Source organism: Hippoglossus hippoglossus, chromosome 2, assembly GCF_009819705.1.
Source record: "Hippoglossus hippoglossus isolate fHipHip1 chromosome 2, fHipHip1.pri, whole genome shotgun sequence".
In the NCBI taxonomy this organism is placed as follows: Eukaryota; Metazoa; Chordata; class Actinopteri; order Pleuronectiformes; family Pleuronectidae; genus Hippoglossus; species Hippoglossus hippoglossus.
In genome coordinates, this window is record NC_047152.1 from 1,221,490 (window position 1) to 1,237,236 (window position 15,747).

The following is a 15,747-nucleotide window of genomic DNA, read 5'->3' on the forward strand; positions in this document are numbered from 1 at the left end:
TATTTCTATGATTTTTAATGATGTTATTCAGGCGATACGTCCACACCCAGTCGTAATATTCAGTCGAGCATTAGAGGTATAACAAGACGGATCAGTCAGTGTCAGTCACAGATTACTGTTGTGTTGTGTTTGAGCATCTTGATTTCGTTATTTTTATAAATAGCAGGAAAATGACCCTCGCTCCTCCTCCTTAGTAATGAAGAACTGGATGAAATAAGTGTGTACATTGTTCCTCCCGTGCAGCAGGTGGCAGAAGCACATAAGCAAACTTACAGCCGAGTGCTTTATAATTAGGTCCAAGCGTTTTGACACAAGTGAAGCGTTTTACATTCAGTGTTAATTAAAGACAGAAACAGCAGTCTGAGTAAAACACCAACATTTAGACTGTCTGTTAAAGGGCCAACTTACTTCAAGGTAGATTTACAAATTATATACTTTACATGACAATTTACATAGATGTCGTATAAGTGTCCGTCGGCAGTTTGGATATACACAAACGATCTGCGACACAGGAAACGCAATTCAACATTTGATCTCTTTAGACACTGATGTGGCTGAACTACATACGTCTACATTTAGCAGCAATTGTCAATACATCTTTGATCTTATTGTGAAAATGAAAAAAAAAAGTCAAAATTATGAAATCAGAAATGTGTTGTTCTGAATTGAGATATGAAGACTGAACGTTGTCAGAGAAGCAGATGTGGACAGATGTGACATTCTGAAGAGGTGTGAAGGAGAAGTTTCTTTTTTTTTTGAGGTATTTCTGATGGGCACGTTACAATGCTCCCCTGTCATTAGTCATTATGGACGAAACAGACACGCGGGCAACAGGAGCAACTTTTCAACATCCACACGAAACAAGAAATACAAGTGGCTCTCGAATGCACAAGTCTGTATAAGGCAGCAGCTGCACACGTAAACAACAACGCCATGGCGCCAAGATGCAGGAGAAGCACAGACGGTTCATGGGAAGGATGGAATCCATGTGTGGATGGATGAAGTGAGGGGGTAGGATGATGCCACCGGTTGGTGACTTCACGGCCTGCGATCACACGAGCGTTTCAGGCAGTGTGTCAGCATTGTCTGAGGACAGCAGTTGCCAGATCTGCCACCGGTCCCTCTGCCAGTCCTGCCACTCCGGGCTCTGTGGCACCATCTGGGCCTCCGTCGGCAACGCCGAGTTGCTCTGCGCCGCGATCGACCTCCCGTGCTGAAGAGGGGGGCGCTGAGCGGCTGCGAGCAGAGGCGAGCTTTGAGAACCGGCCAGTTGATGGTGGACTTTATAGGCGGACGAAGAGCGGCCGTCGTTAAGCATGGCAGGGCTGCTGTCCCCAGTGTTCGCCCCGTCTTGAAGTTTGGAGGTTGGGTTAATTCTGTGTCCACTCGCCCGCTGGAGGCCCAGCGTGCTGTTGAGGTGTGACGTCGCCGAGGGGCTGATGTTTAGCTGCAGGCGTGGTCGCCCCGTCTCGTTGTGAGGGCTGGTACACACTCTGGTGACCGGAGGGTGGGGTCTGCACTCGGTGATGCCGGGCGCCGTCGGAGTCCGTTGTACCGAGGCCTGATGCCTGCCATCGCCATGGAGTCCGTCGAGACCTTCCTGTGAGCTGCGGGAGCTTCCCTCTGACATGTTGCCGTGGGAACCTCCAAACAGAACGTTGAGAGAATTAATTATAGACATTTGTTGGAGCTTGGCATGAAGATGTAGAAGAAAATGCTCCAATAAAACTTGGAACTCATCTTACAAGGTTTTTTATATTTATACAGAAATAAATAAGATCATAAGATTTTAATTAAATATATTCATTACAAAATTAGCTACATTTTTGGCAGAATTTATTAGTCTTTTCTTTTCCTATCTTACCTTATCTTCTTTTCTTATATGTTCTTATCTTTTCTTTTCTCATCTCATCTTATTTTATCTTAACTCATTTTATCTTTTCCTTTCCTTTTCTTTTCTTCCTCCCAGCTTGTTGACAAGTTGCAACTGTTCACAGCACAGGTGTAACTTGGCAGCAAGTTAGATGGTCAGAAATGAATAAAAACCAGCAGCACTCTGGTTTAAGGTGACCAGAAATGCAAATCACACAGTCCAAAGGCTTGGGTGCTTCATTTTTTATTTCTGTCTGATGCTCAATAACCAACACCAGCTGCCAGACACACACTTCTCTGGCTCTTTAACCACCAGGACCTGAGACAAGTGGAACTTGTTTACCTGTGAACGTCTGGTCCTTGAGTGTTGGCTTCAGAGTGCTGTGCCATGTCCCCCAAATGTTAACATGCTCCTCTGATATAGTGTCTGGAGTTAGAAATAGAGATCACACTCATGGAGTACAGACTGACTTGTACATAAGCCCAGGAAAAAACTCTGAACATGGGGAAAATGTATGTCCCAAGTACCTTTGGTGGCCCAAGGGTCATGTGCTCCCGGCTCCCTGCTCCATCCAGCCACCTGCCCCACCACAGTGTACTGCTCTGGGACACGGAAGTGCTTGTCGCTGCCCGGGCTCCCCGGTTCTCCCCTCCGCTCGCTCAGGACCGGGGAGTTGTTGTCGTAAGGCGACACCTCGCCGCTGTACGCCTTGTTGGAGTCGCTGGAGGAGCGGCGCTCGCTCAGGGTGAAGGGCTCCTCCGACGGCAACAGATCGGGACTCCTGTTGGGGAGCAAAAAAGCAGTTGGAAAAGAGGAAAGAGAGACACATACTGTACTCTGAGTGTGTGTGTGTGTGTGTGTGTGTGTGTGTGTGTGTGTGCGTGTGTGTGCGTGTGCAACTCACTGTGACGCTTTTCTTCTCAAAAGGTAGTCCACCACGTCTGGATCTGTCTCCAACAGACTAATCAATACCTCGTTTTGCAGTTCTGGAGGCACCTATGATATATCAGAGAAGCAAACGAAGAACTAATTATACTATAAATGATTCTAAAGTTTACGTAAAGTTAATTGCAAGTCAATAAAACTTCACTTGCTGCATCTAATAATAGAAGAATCCAGCTTGGACTAACATGGATCCCTTTGAGCCTTTATCCTTATTATCTCTTACCTGTCTTGTCTCTCTGATCTCAGGGTAATTAGCTGAAATGAATGCTTATCAAACATGAGGATTACGCTGCCCAAACACATGAAAGAATGATTCTCATCCCAAAAGCACAAGTTGCCAGATCTTTAACAAATTCGGACATAAGCAGGTTACGAAACAACTTTCAGATGTCATTCATAGAACTTGAGCCGCCTTACGAATCTTTTTCACTCACCGAGACCGAGCAGCTCAGTCCCACTTCACTTATATGCGATTAATAGCTCTTCATTGGCTTACGGCAGGAATGTAAGCCTCGGGGGGGGAACGGCGGTGGCAGATTACAAAACATTACGGTTTAAGGTTTTGGACCTGAAATGACCTGAACGGGCCCGTCTGCGCTGTTTTGAGAATCGCAGGAACAGAGAAAGAACAAAAAGCAACTGATGGGGCGGTAGTCCGTGCGAAATCCTGACCTCTGCTGACACAACATGGAGGATTTCATGCCTGAATTCTCTGCGTTTTATTTTGGAAAAAACAAGTTCAAGTAGCTGGATGAAAGGTCTTTGACGTTACCGGCAGCTTACTGGCAAGATTTCACTTTCTTGTTAAGTCTTTATACGATAATTCAGGCACGATTTTGACCCAAAACACTCCTTATCCATCTGTTATCTTTCACTCTTTGTTTTCTTTGTTCCCCATCTCTTTCTTCTGTTTGCCTCCGTCTCGTCTTTCTCTTCTGTCAACTAAACCAGGCAGAACTCTGTTTTTATTAACTGAGACAAAAACCATTGTGTGCTAACCCAGGAGGGATTGTCTTACTTTAAGTCTCCACAGGAATGCAAGAGGGAGAAGTGTGTAGGGGAATGCGAGGCTGTGTATGTGTGTGTTTCCTTGGGTGGTAAAAGAATGGAGGGATGAGGCGTGAGGTGGGAGGTGTAGAGCCGAATGACTGACCATGAAGAGGGTGTGGTAGCTGGCGATCATCCTCTGCAGCACAGCGATGACGGCCGTGCTTTCCTCCGCCCGGGCCGAGCTCTGGACGCTGAACTCCTTATCTGAGCTCTTCTGCTTGTGGAGCAGGTTTGGGCCAAAGATGGTGGCCAGGTTCAGAGACGTCATCTTGTTGCCGGTCATCTGCCGTTGGAGAAACAAAAGAGTTTGGATTTAGAGACCGTGTAGACAGATGGACGACATGGCAGCTCGAAGCATCTCATTAGCCAAAACAAATGGCCAAGTTGTTTTGGTAAGTTTGGTTTTAAGTAGTTATTTGATGCTATATATTTGCAGGTTGTGATTCAGATACACAAAAGTACAGCCCTGTTGACGAGGCCTTCAAAATGAATATTCCCTCTCAATCTTTAAGTGGTTTTCAAGCCAACAGAATACATTTTCATAATAAAAGCATTTTCCTTGCAAATAAAAGTGCACTTGATGTGTTTGCCCATTTAAAATAAGCCCCTCTTTGAATGAGTCTCAGTGAAAGGGTCCACACCCTCACCAAAATATTCAAACCCCACCTATTGTTTGTGCTGAGTTTAAAAGCAGTTTGCATGTGATACATCCATTAGTCTCATAAAGAAGGTATTTATCAAAACAGTTTCCACTGGAAGACTGATACTCGTGCATCTTTTATAAGTTCACCCTTTTCACACAGTGTCTGTATTGTTGGAGAGACAAGGAACCTGTTTTCTCTCCAGTATGAGGAAAAGAGTTTTTAAACCTTAAAGTGTTGCAGGACTGACATCACTGCATTTTGCTGTGATTACAGAAGTGCCACATCGTGTCCCTCGTCTTTTCTCCCCTTTCTTCTTCTCCCACTTACATCTCCAACCTCCATCCAGTCTTGTTTTCTCACATCACCCCTCCACCTTCTGTGTCTCTGTGTGCTGTTCTTGTCACTCTGAGCAATAGAGTGGCATCATGGGATCTGTTAACCCCCGAGAAGTGTCGGGAGTGTGTGACAGCTTCCCCACTTTCCACTAAGGTTGGTTGATGGTGCACATCGTGTGACGCATTTGCAATCCGCAGCCCTTCACAGCTCGAACAACTCATTTTTGGATGAATTATTATTTTTGTGCTTCTTTCCCACTTTCCTCCCTTTCCACTCCCAGTCCCAAAGGAAAGATGGGAGCAGCGAGGAGCCAAAAGTATTGATGTGTTGTTCCAGGCCCTGAGTGTGAGCCCTGCAACTTCCTGTCACGATCTCAGAAACAGATACTGGAGCAGTGGAGTCATGGAGGGGGGAAAATACACATGCACACACACTCACATCAGTGTTTGAGTCTATTCATTCTCATGTGTATTCACACACACAGACAACACTCTTCCATCTGCGCACACACTCAATGCTTCTCCGTCACACATACAGTACACAATTGGAACAACGCACTCACATACCCACGCACATGCGAAACACACAAACACATGCCTGAGTCCGTGGTTCGGAAGTAAAGAAGGCTAAAGGGCTTGTGGGACTGGGAAGGACGAGATCATTTAAAACACGCTTTGGACGGAGATCTTGATCTTGCACATTTTCGGCCAGAGTCTCTGCAGAGAGCATCGAGGGACGGAGCCGAAACCAAACATAATATTTTGAAGTTACATAACGTGCCCTTATACAAGCTTCTCCCGTTGCTTTTTGAAGCCAAAGGAACTTTTTTCCAGATTCCCCTGAATTAAGATTCACAATATTGTTCCCATGGCTAAATGTTTGCTTATGCATTTCACAGCCAGTAGCAGTAGAAAAGCCAAATGTTGACTCCAGTCTTCCAGAGAGCAGATTAGGAGTAAATGCAGCCATTCACATCGTGACGGATGTGATAATCAACACCAGGCTGTTTAGTAATCTTACGTCAACGCCCGTGCTGTTTCAGGCCTGAAAGCCAAAGATAAATATATGCACGTACCAACCACACAAACTGATTTCTATCTCTTCTTTGGTCATTTCCTCCCAATGAGGTGGAACCAGAAGGCAAACAGAATTTTCGGAGGGTGCCCAAAAACTGTTAGCACGTGTTGCACACAGCTAGAAGCGGCATGATTTTCCCTCGTGTTTTTCTAACTACTTAATTTCTGGATTTGAAGAGGGACTTTTTTGAAAGTTTAATTTCCTGTTGATAAACTTCGGCGCTCACCTCCTGAGCATCTTTGTCCTGCCGGTCGTGGGCGTGAGCCGCCACAGTGGACAGAAAGTCCATCAGGCGATGGAACGTGTCACTGTTGCATGCTGGGAGCAGGTAGACCAGTAGCTGAGCGACATGCTGCTGCTCATCTGGGTCCAACACTGCAACACAGATGAGGATGAGATGGAGGGGGAGATAAAAAGCAGAGAGCATCTTGAACAGACAGAGGAAAAGAAGGATGGTGACGCTTACATGTGGTGTTGATAAAGGCCGTGTAGAGCTCCTTGGTGAGGAGAGGGTCGGGCATGTCCCTGAGGAACTCCTTCAGCAGAGCGGCCACATCGTGAACGCTGTGCTCCTCATCCAGCTGGACGTCAATACCACGGTCAAACTCCTCCCGCAGCTGAAGGAGAGGCAAAAGCCCAAGAGAGGACAAAGGAGAAAGAGGGATTTAGAAACATCCTAACATAACAATGGACACTCTATTGACGGGAGCGCACACACCCACACACACTCACTCCCTGCCGGCCCTCCAAGTGACCTACTAAACTTTCAGGTTCAAACTCGTTTTACCAGTAAGGATCCTAATCTCTGCAATCCAACTTTTGGATGACTTCCAGGATAATAGTAAGTCTATTGTCGGACATGATGACGGATACACAGGAGTCAGCATGTACCAGTTTTCACGCTGGCTGGCAAATGTAAACATTGGATTGTATTAAACTCAACCAGCAGAGAATGCTTGTGGCACATAATGTCCAGATTTGGAAATACACACTGTTTCGTTTAATGAGTTTATAATAAAGTAGAAGAATTATACACAGAGGTAAAGTCCAAGCACAGTGAAAACAGTATATTATATACAGTACACTATATAATAGTGGAAAGCAAAAGTTGATATTAAAGAAGTCATTTTCAATGACATTTTCAATTTGCCATTTGTTCAACAATCAGTTTAATAAAAAAAACAAAGAATAACCTTTCGTGAACGCTGCGGCTTCTCAGGGAGTGAGAGCTGGGTGGAATCTCAAATGTAAAAATATTGGGAAAAGTGTGCTGCTACAAGCCTCTCTGCATCGGGCTGTATAAACACTAAGATATGCAAACATCTCCCTGATTTCATCTTTCAGAATTTTTTTCCGACCGTGACACCAGCTGCGGTTTCTGAAACCTAATGCATCACTTTCTTTTTCTGGCCATCTAGCAGAAGGTCAAACACAAGTTTTTCTGTCTGCTGGTGAATGAATAACCTCCCATCCCTCAATAAGGGTCTCTAGTACTCCATCTAAAATGGGCTTCGATGAGTATGCAAATGATGGAATAACCCAGAAAACTCACCTGTCGGACTCTTTTCTTGGAGCTGCCAACTCTAAAGATCCCCACCGTCTGCAAACCTGTGGAGAGAAAGGGGGAAATCTGTCTCTGGCAGCTGTCATTGTAGTAACAGATGACGGCCAAAGGGCTGGATGCACATATGTATGAAGGCTCTGGAGGTAGAGTAGCTGCTCACCATATTTCTCGATGTGCTGACAGCAGCTGTCGACCACCCGGGGCACCTGGCGGTAGATGGGATTAAGGCTCAGCCTCTTGTCCCGGTGCTTCTCCTTCTTGCTCTGCGTTTCCGCTGGCAGAGAGAGCTGCAATGCTTCGAGCAGGCGCGACTGGTTGTCGTCCAGGTCGGTGATGGAGTCCACTGACATGCCTCCCTGGGAAGACAATGTGCGCATTTGACTGAATGAAACACAAATAACCCGGGTCTTTGCCGTTTCAGTTCAACTTTATTCTCCTTATCTCACCCTCCTGCGTGCGCGTGGTGCAACTTCGGGGGTGTTGGGTGACGTCGACTCATTGGCCGTCTCTGATGTAGAGCTCAGTGAGGAGTTGCTGCTTGATAACTCCCTAGTGGACGGCCGCTTGGTGGCAAACTGCAGGACACATGATCCAAGAGGTCATATTTGGCTCTTTGTGATAACTTCCCTTATTCTATAATGATATTTGTCCCTAAATCATGGAGACAAGCACATCGATGAAATAACAGATGAATCTAAAGACCTGTAAAATGGATGAGACAAGGTCGGAGGAGTCCTTGTGCTCCTCACGCTGCGGAGGGTCCTGGCGATAACCATCCTGACGCTGCCGGTGTGTCCTGTCATTGGCGATGACCTGCGAGAGCGGTAGGCTGAAGGCCTGGGGTATGCATTCTGTAAAACAACCGAAGAGAGTGAAATGAAGGAGGCAGGAAAAGAGGGGATGAGAAAGTCAAATAAAACATTTTTTTTACGTGAAAACTAACCAACAAAAGCACAGATGTAGCTGTGAGAAGAGGAGAACTAAAAGAAAATGAAGGCTCTATAAGAAGCATCCAAAAATAACGACGTGACCTTGAAACAACAACATCAAACATATCTCGAGTTGGACCCTTTATTACTTCTGTTTGAGCTGCATTTTACATGCGATTAAAGCGTCACAACACATGTTTACTGCGTCACTTTAAAACTCTTTTAGCGCTACTACAGTGCCACAGCTGTTTTCCAAAATAAGACCACAGAGAGATGGAAGGAAAATAAATCTGGCTTCGACAAAACCACTAATTCTAGTGCCTTTGACCGAAATAACCCAACTTTGATGAGTCTTACCAGCAAGCAAAGTCATGTTCTCCGCATAGGTCGTTTTTAGAAACACACATGCTAATAACAGACAGTTTATGTAACAACGAAGTGAAGCAAAAACTCTGGACTTGTTCCTGATGCAAATCTGACGCTGGGGAGAAATTGTGTCATACTGGGTCATCACAGGCTATATGTTCCGTTATCCAGAATCTCAAAGGTTGAGCCAACAGCAGAAGAAAAACCGTCCAGCTTGTGTGTGTGTGTGTGTGTGTGTGTGTGTGTGTGTGTGTGTGTGTGTGTGTGTGTGTGTGTGTGTGTGTGTGTGTGGAGGCAACTTGCAACACATGCAGAGAGAGAAAGCAAACTGCATTCCACAACCACAAGTGGATGGCTGTGGTTCATGAGCAACACGACCACTAACACTGTGACACAACAAATTTGCTCTGCAGCCTCACAGCGTTCAAAAGGCGTATGCAACCCGCACACACACACACACACGTGCGCATATACACAATCTGGATCGCATAATGTAGAGGGCCTACAACGGCATGCACCGCACATCTGCGCGTCCGCAGCCAGACCACATTTGTCGACCCATGTCAGATTGTCATAAATCATAAATTTTCTCTGCATCTTTAGAACAATCTAGCGCTCTTCTTTTTTCTTCTCTCACTTTTTATATTCATGTCTTTGGGATGTGTTTATATGAGCTGGATGTGTTCTCAGTGTGAGTATCTCAGAGCCTCGGGACAGTTGAGAAATAAAATGTGCACAGATGGGTGCGGTTTACCTCACGAGACAGAGCAGCCAAAATGCCAACAAGAGCAATTAGCAAACCGTTGCTTTGACTGACAGCTTGATCGATAGTATCTGAGGCACCGTCAGCCGCCGGCGCTCCCAGATGACGACACATGCAGCTCACGTTACTACATCAATGAAGGCAGCGTTTCCCCTTCTCCCTCCGTTTGTCTCATGCGGAGAAAGGGCTTAGCCTGCCTCAGAGAGAAAAGGCAGCGCTGGTATTCAGGGAGAAAATTAGACTCAGAATCCATTTTGGCAGTTTAGACCACATGGTGCATCTGAGCCATCTGGGCTGTGGAGGGGTAGAGCCAGGTATGTGGTGGAGGGGAAAACCCACCTACACTCACTTTATATTCACCCTGACATACATTTTACATAACTTTTACAAAGTACATGTCCTAAAATGTACTTTTCTCCATCAATATATTGAGCGTTGTCCCAGCTGTCACTAGCAATAAGTGGTTTTAAGTGGCCTAAGCAGGCTCATTACTTTCCGACCACACAGCTGTGACATAGCATCTTATTTGGATAGAAAACTCAGAGCTCCACAGATGTTTCTCCCACTTGTTAAAACAGTGAATTAAATAAGGCCTCTGACATTATATCCCATTAAATTATATATAAATAAAAATTATATAGGCCTACTTAAAAATTCATGTCTTATAAGATAGGTTATTTTACTTGCTTACTAGGCACCGATGGTTTCAGACAGTATGGATTGTCTTGGATCCAGTGGGATCTTTATTACGACCACAAATTTTATATCGATTTCTCTATTTTCTCTGTTTAGCTTACATTAGTTCAATCACCAGAACCAATACTACGAGTTTGACCACTGATTCAGTTTGCCATTTCCATGAAGTTGGGAAACTCCAGTGAGGCAGATCGCGAAAAAGAAAAGTCAGATATCCTGAATTTATGACGTGTGACAAACACTGGCTTCTACATTTCCCATGGTGCACTCTTCTCTCAAGGGTGCAGCCGGTGTACGTAGACCTTCTACACCGTGGCAGCAGATGGCCACATACTGTACGTGCAATAAAAATAATAATAATCCTAATTAAGCATAAGCTATTGTATTTCAATGGGATGGCAATGGAGGATACCAGCTATGCACAAATCTGCACTATTTTTAGCATGGCAGGCTATCAAAAACGAGTGTGTGTGTTTTTTGTAAACACAACCTGGGATCTGCACCAACACTCTCACAAATCTGACAAGAGAGGCTCATTTTATTTTATCTCCTGCCCCTCTTTCCATCTGGGCTCCTCTGACTAAGATCCTTTTCGCTTTGTGCCAAATATGCTTCCCTCAGTGCAGCGAAGCGGCTGCTTCTCGGAGCCCATTCCCCTTACAAGGAGTCCATCCACTTAAGCTAAATATAAACTGTCAAGGCCCAGTAAACAAAAACGGTGTTTTTATAACCTCGATGTCCACCTGCCTGTGGGGCGGAGACCACGGCCCGCCCTGGGGCTTGCTGGCAGGACGGCAAAATATTCACAACAAAGAGGAGAGACGCATAGGGACAGAGAAATCCCTGTGAGGCAGCAACATGTCAGCGTGCAAGCTCCAAGAACTTACTGTACCTTTGTCTTTACTCTTCTCTTTCGCTAGCGAGTCCAACTTCCTCCTCAGAGACTTTTTCCTCTTCTGTCCATCTGTGGCCGGAAAAAAAACAAGAAAGTAAATCATCTGAAACAAATGCTCTCCGTGGCCGCTTCATCTTATCTGGCTAATATCGCCCGCTCGTAATAAGCTTATATCAGGAATGCAGACATGAATTCATCACAGGAGGAGGAAGCTGTCCATGAGCGAAAATCCATTTAACTTCAATGTCAGACAGGGTCACCTCCGGTATATTATTTAGCAAAAAAACATGTGAAATCACTCGTATACTTTGAAATACGATCCATGGATATGCATAGAGTTTCTTGGTGAGGTTTACACAAAGTACATCTCAGTTTCACCCTGATTAAATGAAGAAAAAATGTAAACATTTAGCAGCTTGTTTAAATTCCCTCGCAATATACAGAGTTTATAGTGCAATGCTGTGATACTGATCTTGGTTTGGAGGGTTATTACAGTCATGTACTTTTCATATTACAAATGCACTTATCTGATGGGCTACAATTGCCAGAAACAGGCATTGCACACAATCATATCAGTTCTATACATCCAGGGTCTGGACTGGGGCTTTCTGAAAGGAGGAAAGGAGGAAAAGCTACGTTGTCAGGTGTCAACATGATGAATGAGCCCTGAACGCGCTGATTAATGATCAGGAAACTCTGGAATCTGTGGCACATGCAACTTTAAAGCCTTGGAATCCTCTTACTGGGGCCAGGATGTCAGTACGTGGCGACCTCAGCAACTTTTAATGCTAGGTCCCTCTGCCGTCTGCCTTCTGGCGTCCACTGCGTTCTGCAGTCTTTGTCTTGACCTGCTGCTTTCAGCAACCTCAGTTTGAACCCCAGATGTTCCCTGTATCAAATGAACGACTTGTGGGCTCAGGAAATTTTATCCAACTCCCACATTGCGCTCGATGGTGGCGTTAGCCTCTGACGTGCTGGAGCCGGTTCAGTTACCACATGTGTCAGAGCATCTCTGACAAATCTGAACAAGTTGTTCTTTGACGATCAATTTATTGCCACTGCGGTGATACATGAGAAACTTGTCCTCTTTAGCCTGTGAGCTGCAGAAAAAGAAATCTTCAGTGTAAAGTGAAATGGACACGAAGTTAAATGTTAGGGTGTACGAGAGGGGAAAAAATAGGAGGGAAATCTGTGAGGAGAGGGTGTGAGGTAGAAGGAGAGAGAAAGCAGATGTTGTGATGGAGAGCAAGAGCGGTGAGAGAGAGAGAGAGAGAGAGAGAGAGAGAGAGAGAGAGAGATAGGAAATGGTTTGGATTTTTGACAGATGGCTCCCAAAGCCATACGGAAATCCCCCAAACCTCCCCAGTTCAACTTCCAACCATTTTTTAAAACCGCCTGATGAACCTTTTCTCTGCTTTTCAGTCCCATCATAGCCTCGTCCTGTCCCTCTTTCCTTCTCCCTGTTATATCCGTCTTTAATCTGATTTTCGGTCTCGGGTAAATTGGATAAACACTGTGGCTGAAAAAAGACGCATGCGCGTTTACAATCTTACACACAAGTTGAAAAATATCCCTCGTTAGCGCACGGCGGCCGTCAGGGGCTCTGGAATTCATAAGCAACACGGACAAGTACATATTAAATCATGGCGGGGAGAGGTTTAACCTTCAGCTGGAATGCAAGGCCCTGGATAATCCACTGGCTGCACTATACTGCTGCTATGGCAGCCACTCCACTTCTATACAGTGCACTGAGAAAATACTGCACTCACTCTGCATAATGTGCATCTGTACAATCTTCTGAGCTCTAACCACACGGTGTTGTTTCAGAGTTCATCTTCTAATCGCGATGATCAACACAGCAACAGCTCCGTAACGAAGTCTGTTCATACAAGCTGACAGGCTGTAAACAAGCCGTTTAGCCACATTATCTAAACATGTGGCTCCCAGCCTGCAGGGCGAGAGGAGTAACATCTGAGGGCTCCTAAAACAATTAACCAGACAGGAGAGCAGAAAGCAATTCAAAGATTCTTATATGTTACTTCAAATGTTTACTTTATTAATCAGAGTCACTGGATATTTTGTATGTATTATACCTTATCTGGCCTCTGGAAATTATTCAAATAATCACATCTGAGTGGGATATGTACAGTGGGAAATAAACCACCTTCTCTAGCCCTTGCAGTACTTGGTTTGTCAGCAGGATTAGGCAAAAACTACAGAACAGATTTCCACAAAACATGGTGGAAAGATGGGATATGCACGAATAAAGCATCATTATATAATGCACGGATGTTAATGATAAAAAAATTGGCACATTTAGGGGAGCGATATCTACGAGAGTGTTCAGTTTGGTCTTAGTGGTGGTATGCGCTCTACTGAGTGGTATTCTAGTTTGTCTAGTTTTGTAATTTCCGAACTCTTAAGTCACTTTTGCGTCTGGTTTATAAGATATTAAAAAAACTGTTCTTTAGCCTTAAGATAAGACCACAAGGACCAAGCAGCCTGCTTTTGCAACATTAAGGGCTTTTTAAAAGTGTGAGTGACTGCACTCAGCCTCAACTGCAGCGGAAAGGGAGTCACATGTTGTTATGATCAAACAGGAAGCGCCCGATCCCAATGTGAGGTATTGTTTACATATAAAGTCGTGTTCACAAAACTTCCCCAAACATAGACCATACATGACCCTCCTCAAATGACAGGAGGACGTTGTCAGAGGCTTGAGCATTGGCTTTACTTTATGGGACCCTTGAAAGTATCTGCACAATCATACACAGCAAACCTGGGTTGAGAGGGAGGAGTGTTTGCGACACAGAACAGTTCCGGAGTCAGTAACAGATGCATTTTGTCACAGTTAACAGTCACATAAATGTCAGGGTCTTAACTACCTGATGCTATCTGAGCCATGTCGAAGCAGTAAATTCCATCTGGAACTCACAACCAACAATTGTGTAACACTGTTAAACAGCAATATGCGTCAAAACACAAAACGCACACACCTTTTGGCATGGTGATCTGACATCCCAGGTCATATTCCTGGTGTAAACGGGTGTACGCCACTTCCTGCAGCCTTGTCCTCTCCAGCTCCGACAAGCTCTGGATGGAAACCGGCATCAAGCGCACGCTCCGCCCCGACAGGCTGCTCCAGGTGAAATCACCCTGTCGTAGACAAGAGAGAACACAAAGAGAAGAAGAAGAACATCAGACCAACAGTTTGGTATAGTTTGTTTCTGTGTCAGGTGCCAGGCCTTCCACTGCTGCTTTTCACTTTGGGAATTATTGTTAATGGACAATTTGAACTACAACATTCACATATCTTTATAGTTACTTATTTCCAAGTTTATTATTTCCCCTTTTTAGATGCAAACAGTTACCAGTTACTATAAACACATGCTGCATATATTTAGATCTTTGCTTAGTCACTGTCACAAAACGGTCTAAAACTTGAGCCTCACTTCCTCATTGAAATAATGTCAAACCTCCAAGTAAATGAAATTGTCCTACAAGGTCCCATTGAATTAATGCCAAAGCTACAATCTTTACATTGAAAAAAATATAGATAAATTGCAGTGCAACCAATGATTCTATTTATTTTCACAAAAATGTAAAATATGGAAAGTGTAGAATAAAAAATGAACTGAAAGATAAACAGAAAGTATGTAGGAAAAAAGTCCCGACTGCTTCTGAGGAGCAACTGAGGACAACTTCCAGCACTGAGGCCGTCCACTGATGGATTTGCAATCTGCTCTCTGCTCACATAAACTGTAATAAAGAATGCATAGCATATGTGGAGGAGGAGATGTGGTTCAGTCCAGAGCCAGGGCATATAGAAAACAGTCATCACGCCCCATTATTCTGCAGCAGAAAGGTTTTTCTCCTCAGCTTTGACTTAATGTGCGAATGAACCGAAGTGAATGGCGGTGAATTTGCTGGAAGCCCGGCGAGCGCTTTTGGCTTTGATGAACGTTTTTTGAGTCATCTGAATCTCTGGTCATGCATTCCACCGTGTCTACTCAGAGGAGAGGTCAGGAAGAGGTAGAGGTTAGGAAAGACGGAGGGAAAAAAGAAGGAGAGGAGATGCAGCTCTAATTTATCTAATGCTTTATCCAGACGGAGGGCTTACGAGCGGACTCTAACGTGTGCCCCTTCAGAGATGTTTACGTCTCAAATCCTCTAGAAAAACTGTTTTCTCAGACTCTGCTTTTCATAATTAGACCTGCATTAACCATATTCTGAGGTCATTCCTTCCCCCCCTTGTTATTTGACCCCACTCAGTGCACTGAAGCTACAGAGTCATCATTCAGCCATGGGAGCAAAACCAGGTGGACACTGGCAGCCTGGAGAGCCACCTGAGTGTGTGTGCACGTGTGTATGAATGAGCCTCTCACGGAACGCGGCGAAAAAAACAAGTTGCATGTTGCGCCCTTTCATAGAGCACTTTATTCAGGACAGCTATGTGTGTGTGTACGTGTGTGTGTGTGTGCGCACATGCATGCGTGTGCCATTCCTTATCGCTGGTGGAGGAAACCCTTTTACCTCCTGCTTGACCTCACCCACAGCTTGAGGGGCGCACACGCTTGCACATGCCTGCGCACACACTCACACGGCGAAA

The 15,747-nt window shown here is 44.9% G+C and overlaps 1 protein-coding gene across 3 annotated transcripts in view; it reads right to left on the reverse strand.

Annotated features, from left to right (window-relative positions):
* Positions 1 to 215: 215 nt before the first annotated feature.
* LOC117776800 (rho GTPase-activating protein 6-like) overlaps positions 216 to 15,747 on the reverse strand; it is a 63,013-nt gene continuing 47,481 nt past the window's right edge. For all 3 annotated transcript variants that reach the window (XM_034611104.1, XM_034611123.1, XM_034611114.1), the window contains exons 2-14: positions 14,135 to 14,294; positions 11,136 to 11,207; positions 8,192 to 8,340; positions 7,936 to 8,064; positions 7,650 to 7,845; positions 7,478 to 7,533; positions 6,392 to 6,542; positions 6,152 to 6,300; positions 3,972 to 4,151; positions 2,778 to 2,869; positions 2,401 to 2,654; positions 2,216 to 2,299; positions 216 to 1,644 (exon numbers count right to left, since the gene is read on the reverse strand). In XM_034611104.1, coding sequence (XP_034466995.1) covers positions 1,052 to 1,644; positions 2,216 to 2,299; positions 2,401 to 2,654; positions 2,778 to 2,869; positions 3,972 to 4,151; positions 6,152 to 6,300; positions 6,392 to 6,542; positions 7,478 to 7,533; positions 7,650 to 7,845; positions 7,936 to 8,064; positions 8,192 to 8,340; positions 11,136 to 11,207; positions 14,135 to 14,294 — 2,265 coding nt within the window. In that variant the 3' untranslated portion in view covers positions 216 to 1,051. The remainder of the gene's footprint in view (positions 1,645 to 2,215; positions 2,300 to 2,400; positions 2,655 to 2,777; positions 2,870 to 3,971; positions 4,152 to 6,151; positions 6,301 to 6,391; positions 6,543 to 7,477; positions 7,534 to 7,649; positions 7,846 to 7,935; positions 8,065 to 8,191; positions 8,341 to 11,135; positions 11,208 to 14,134; positions 14,295 to 15,747) is intronic.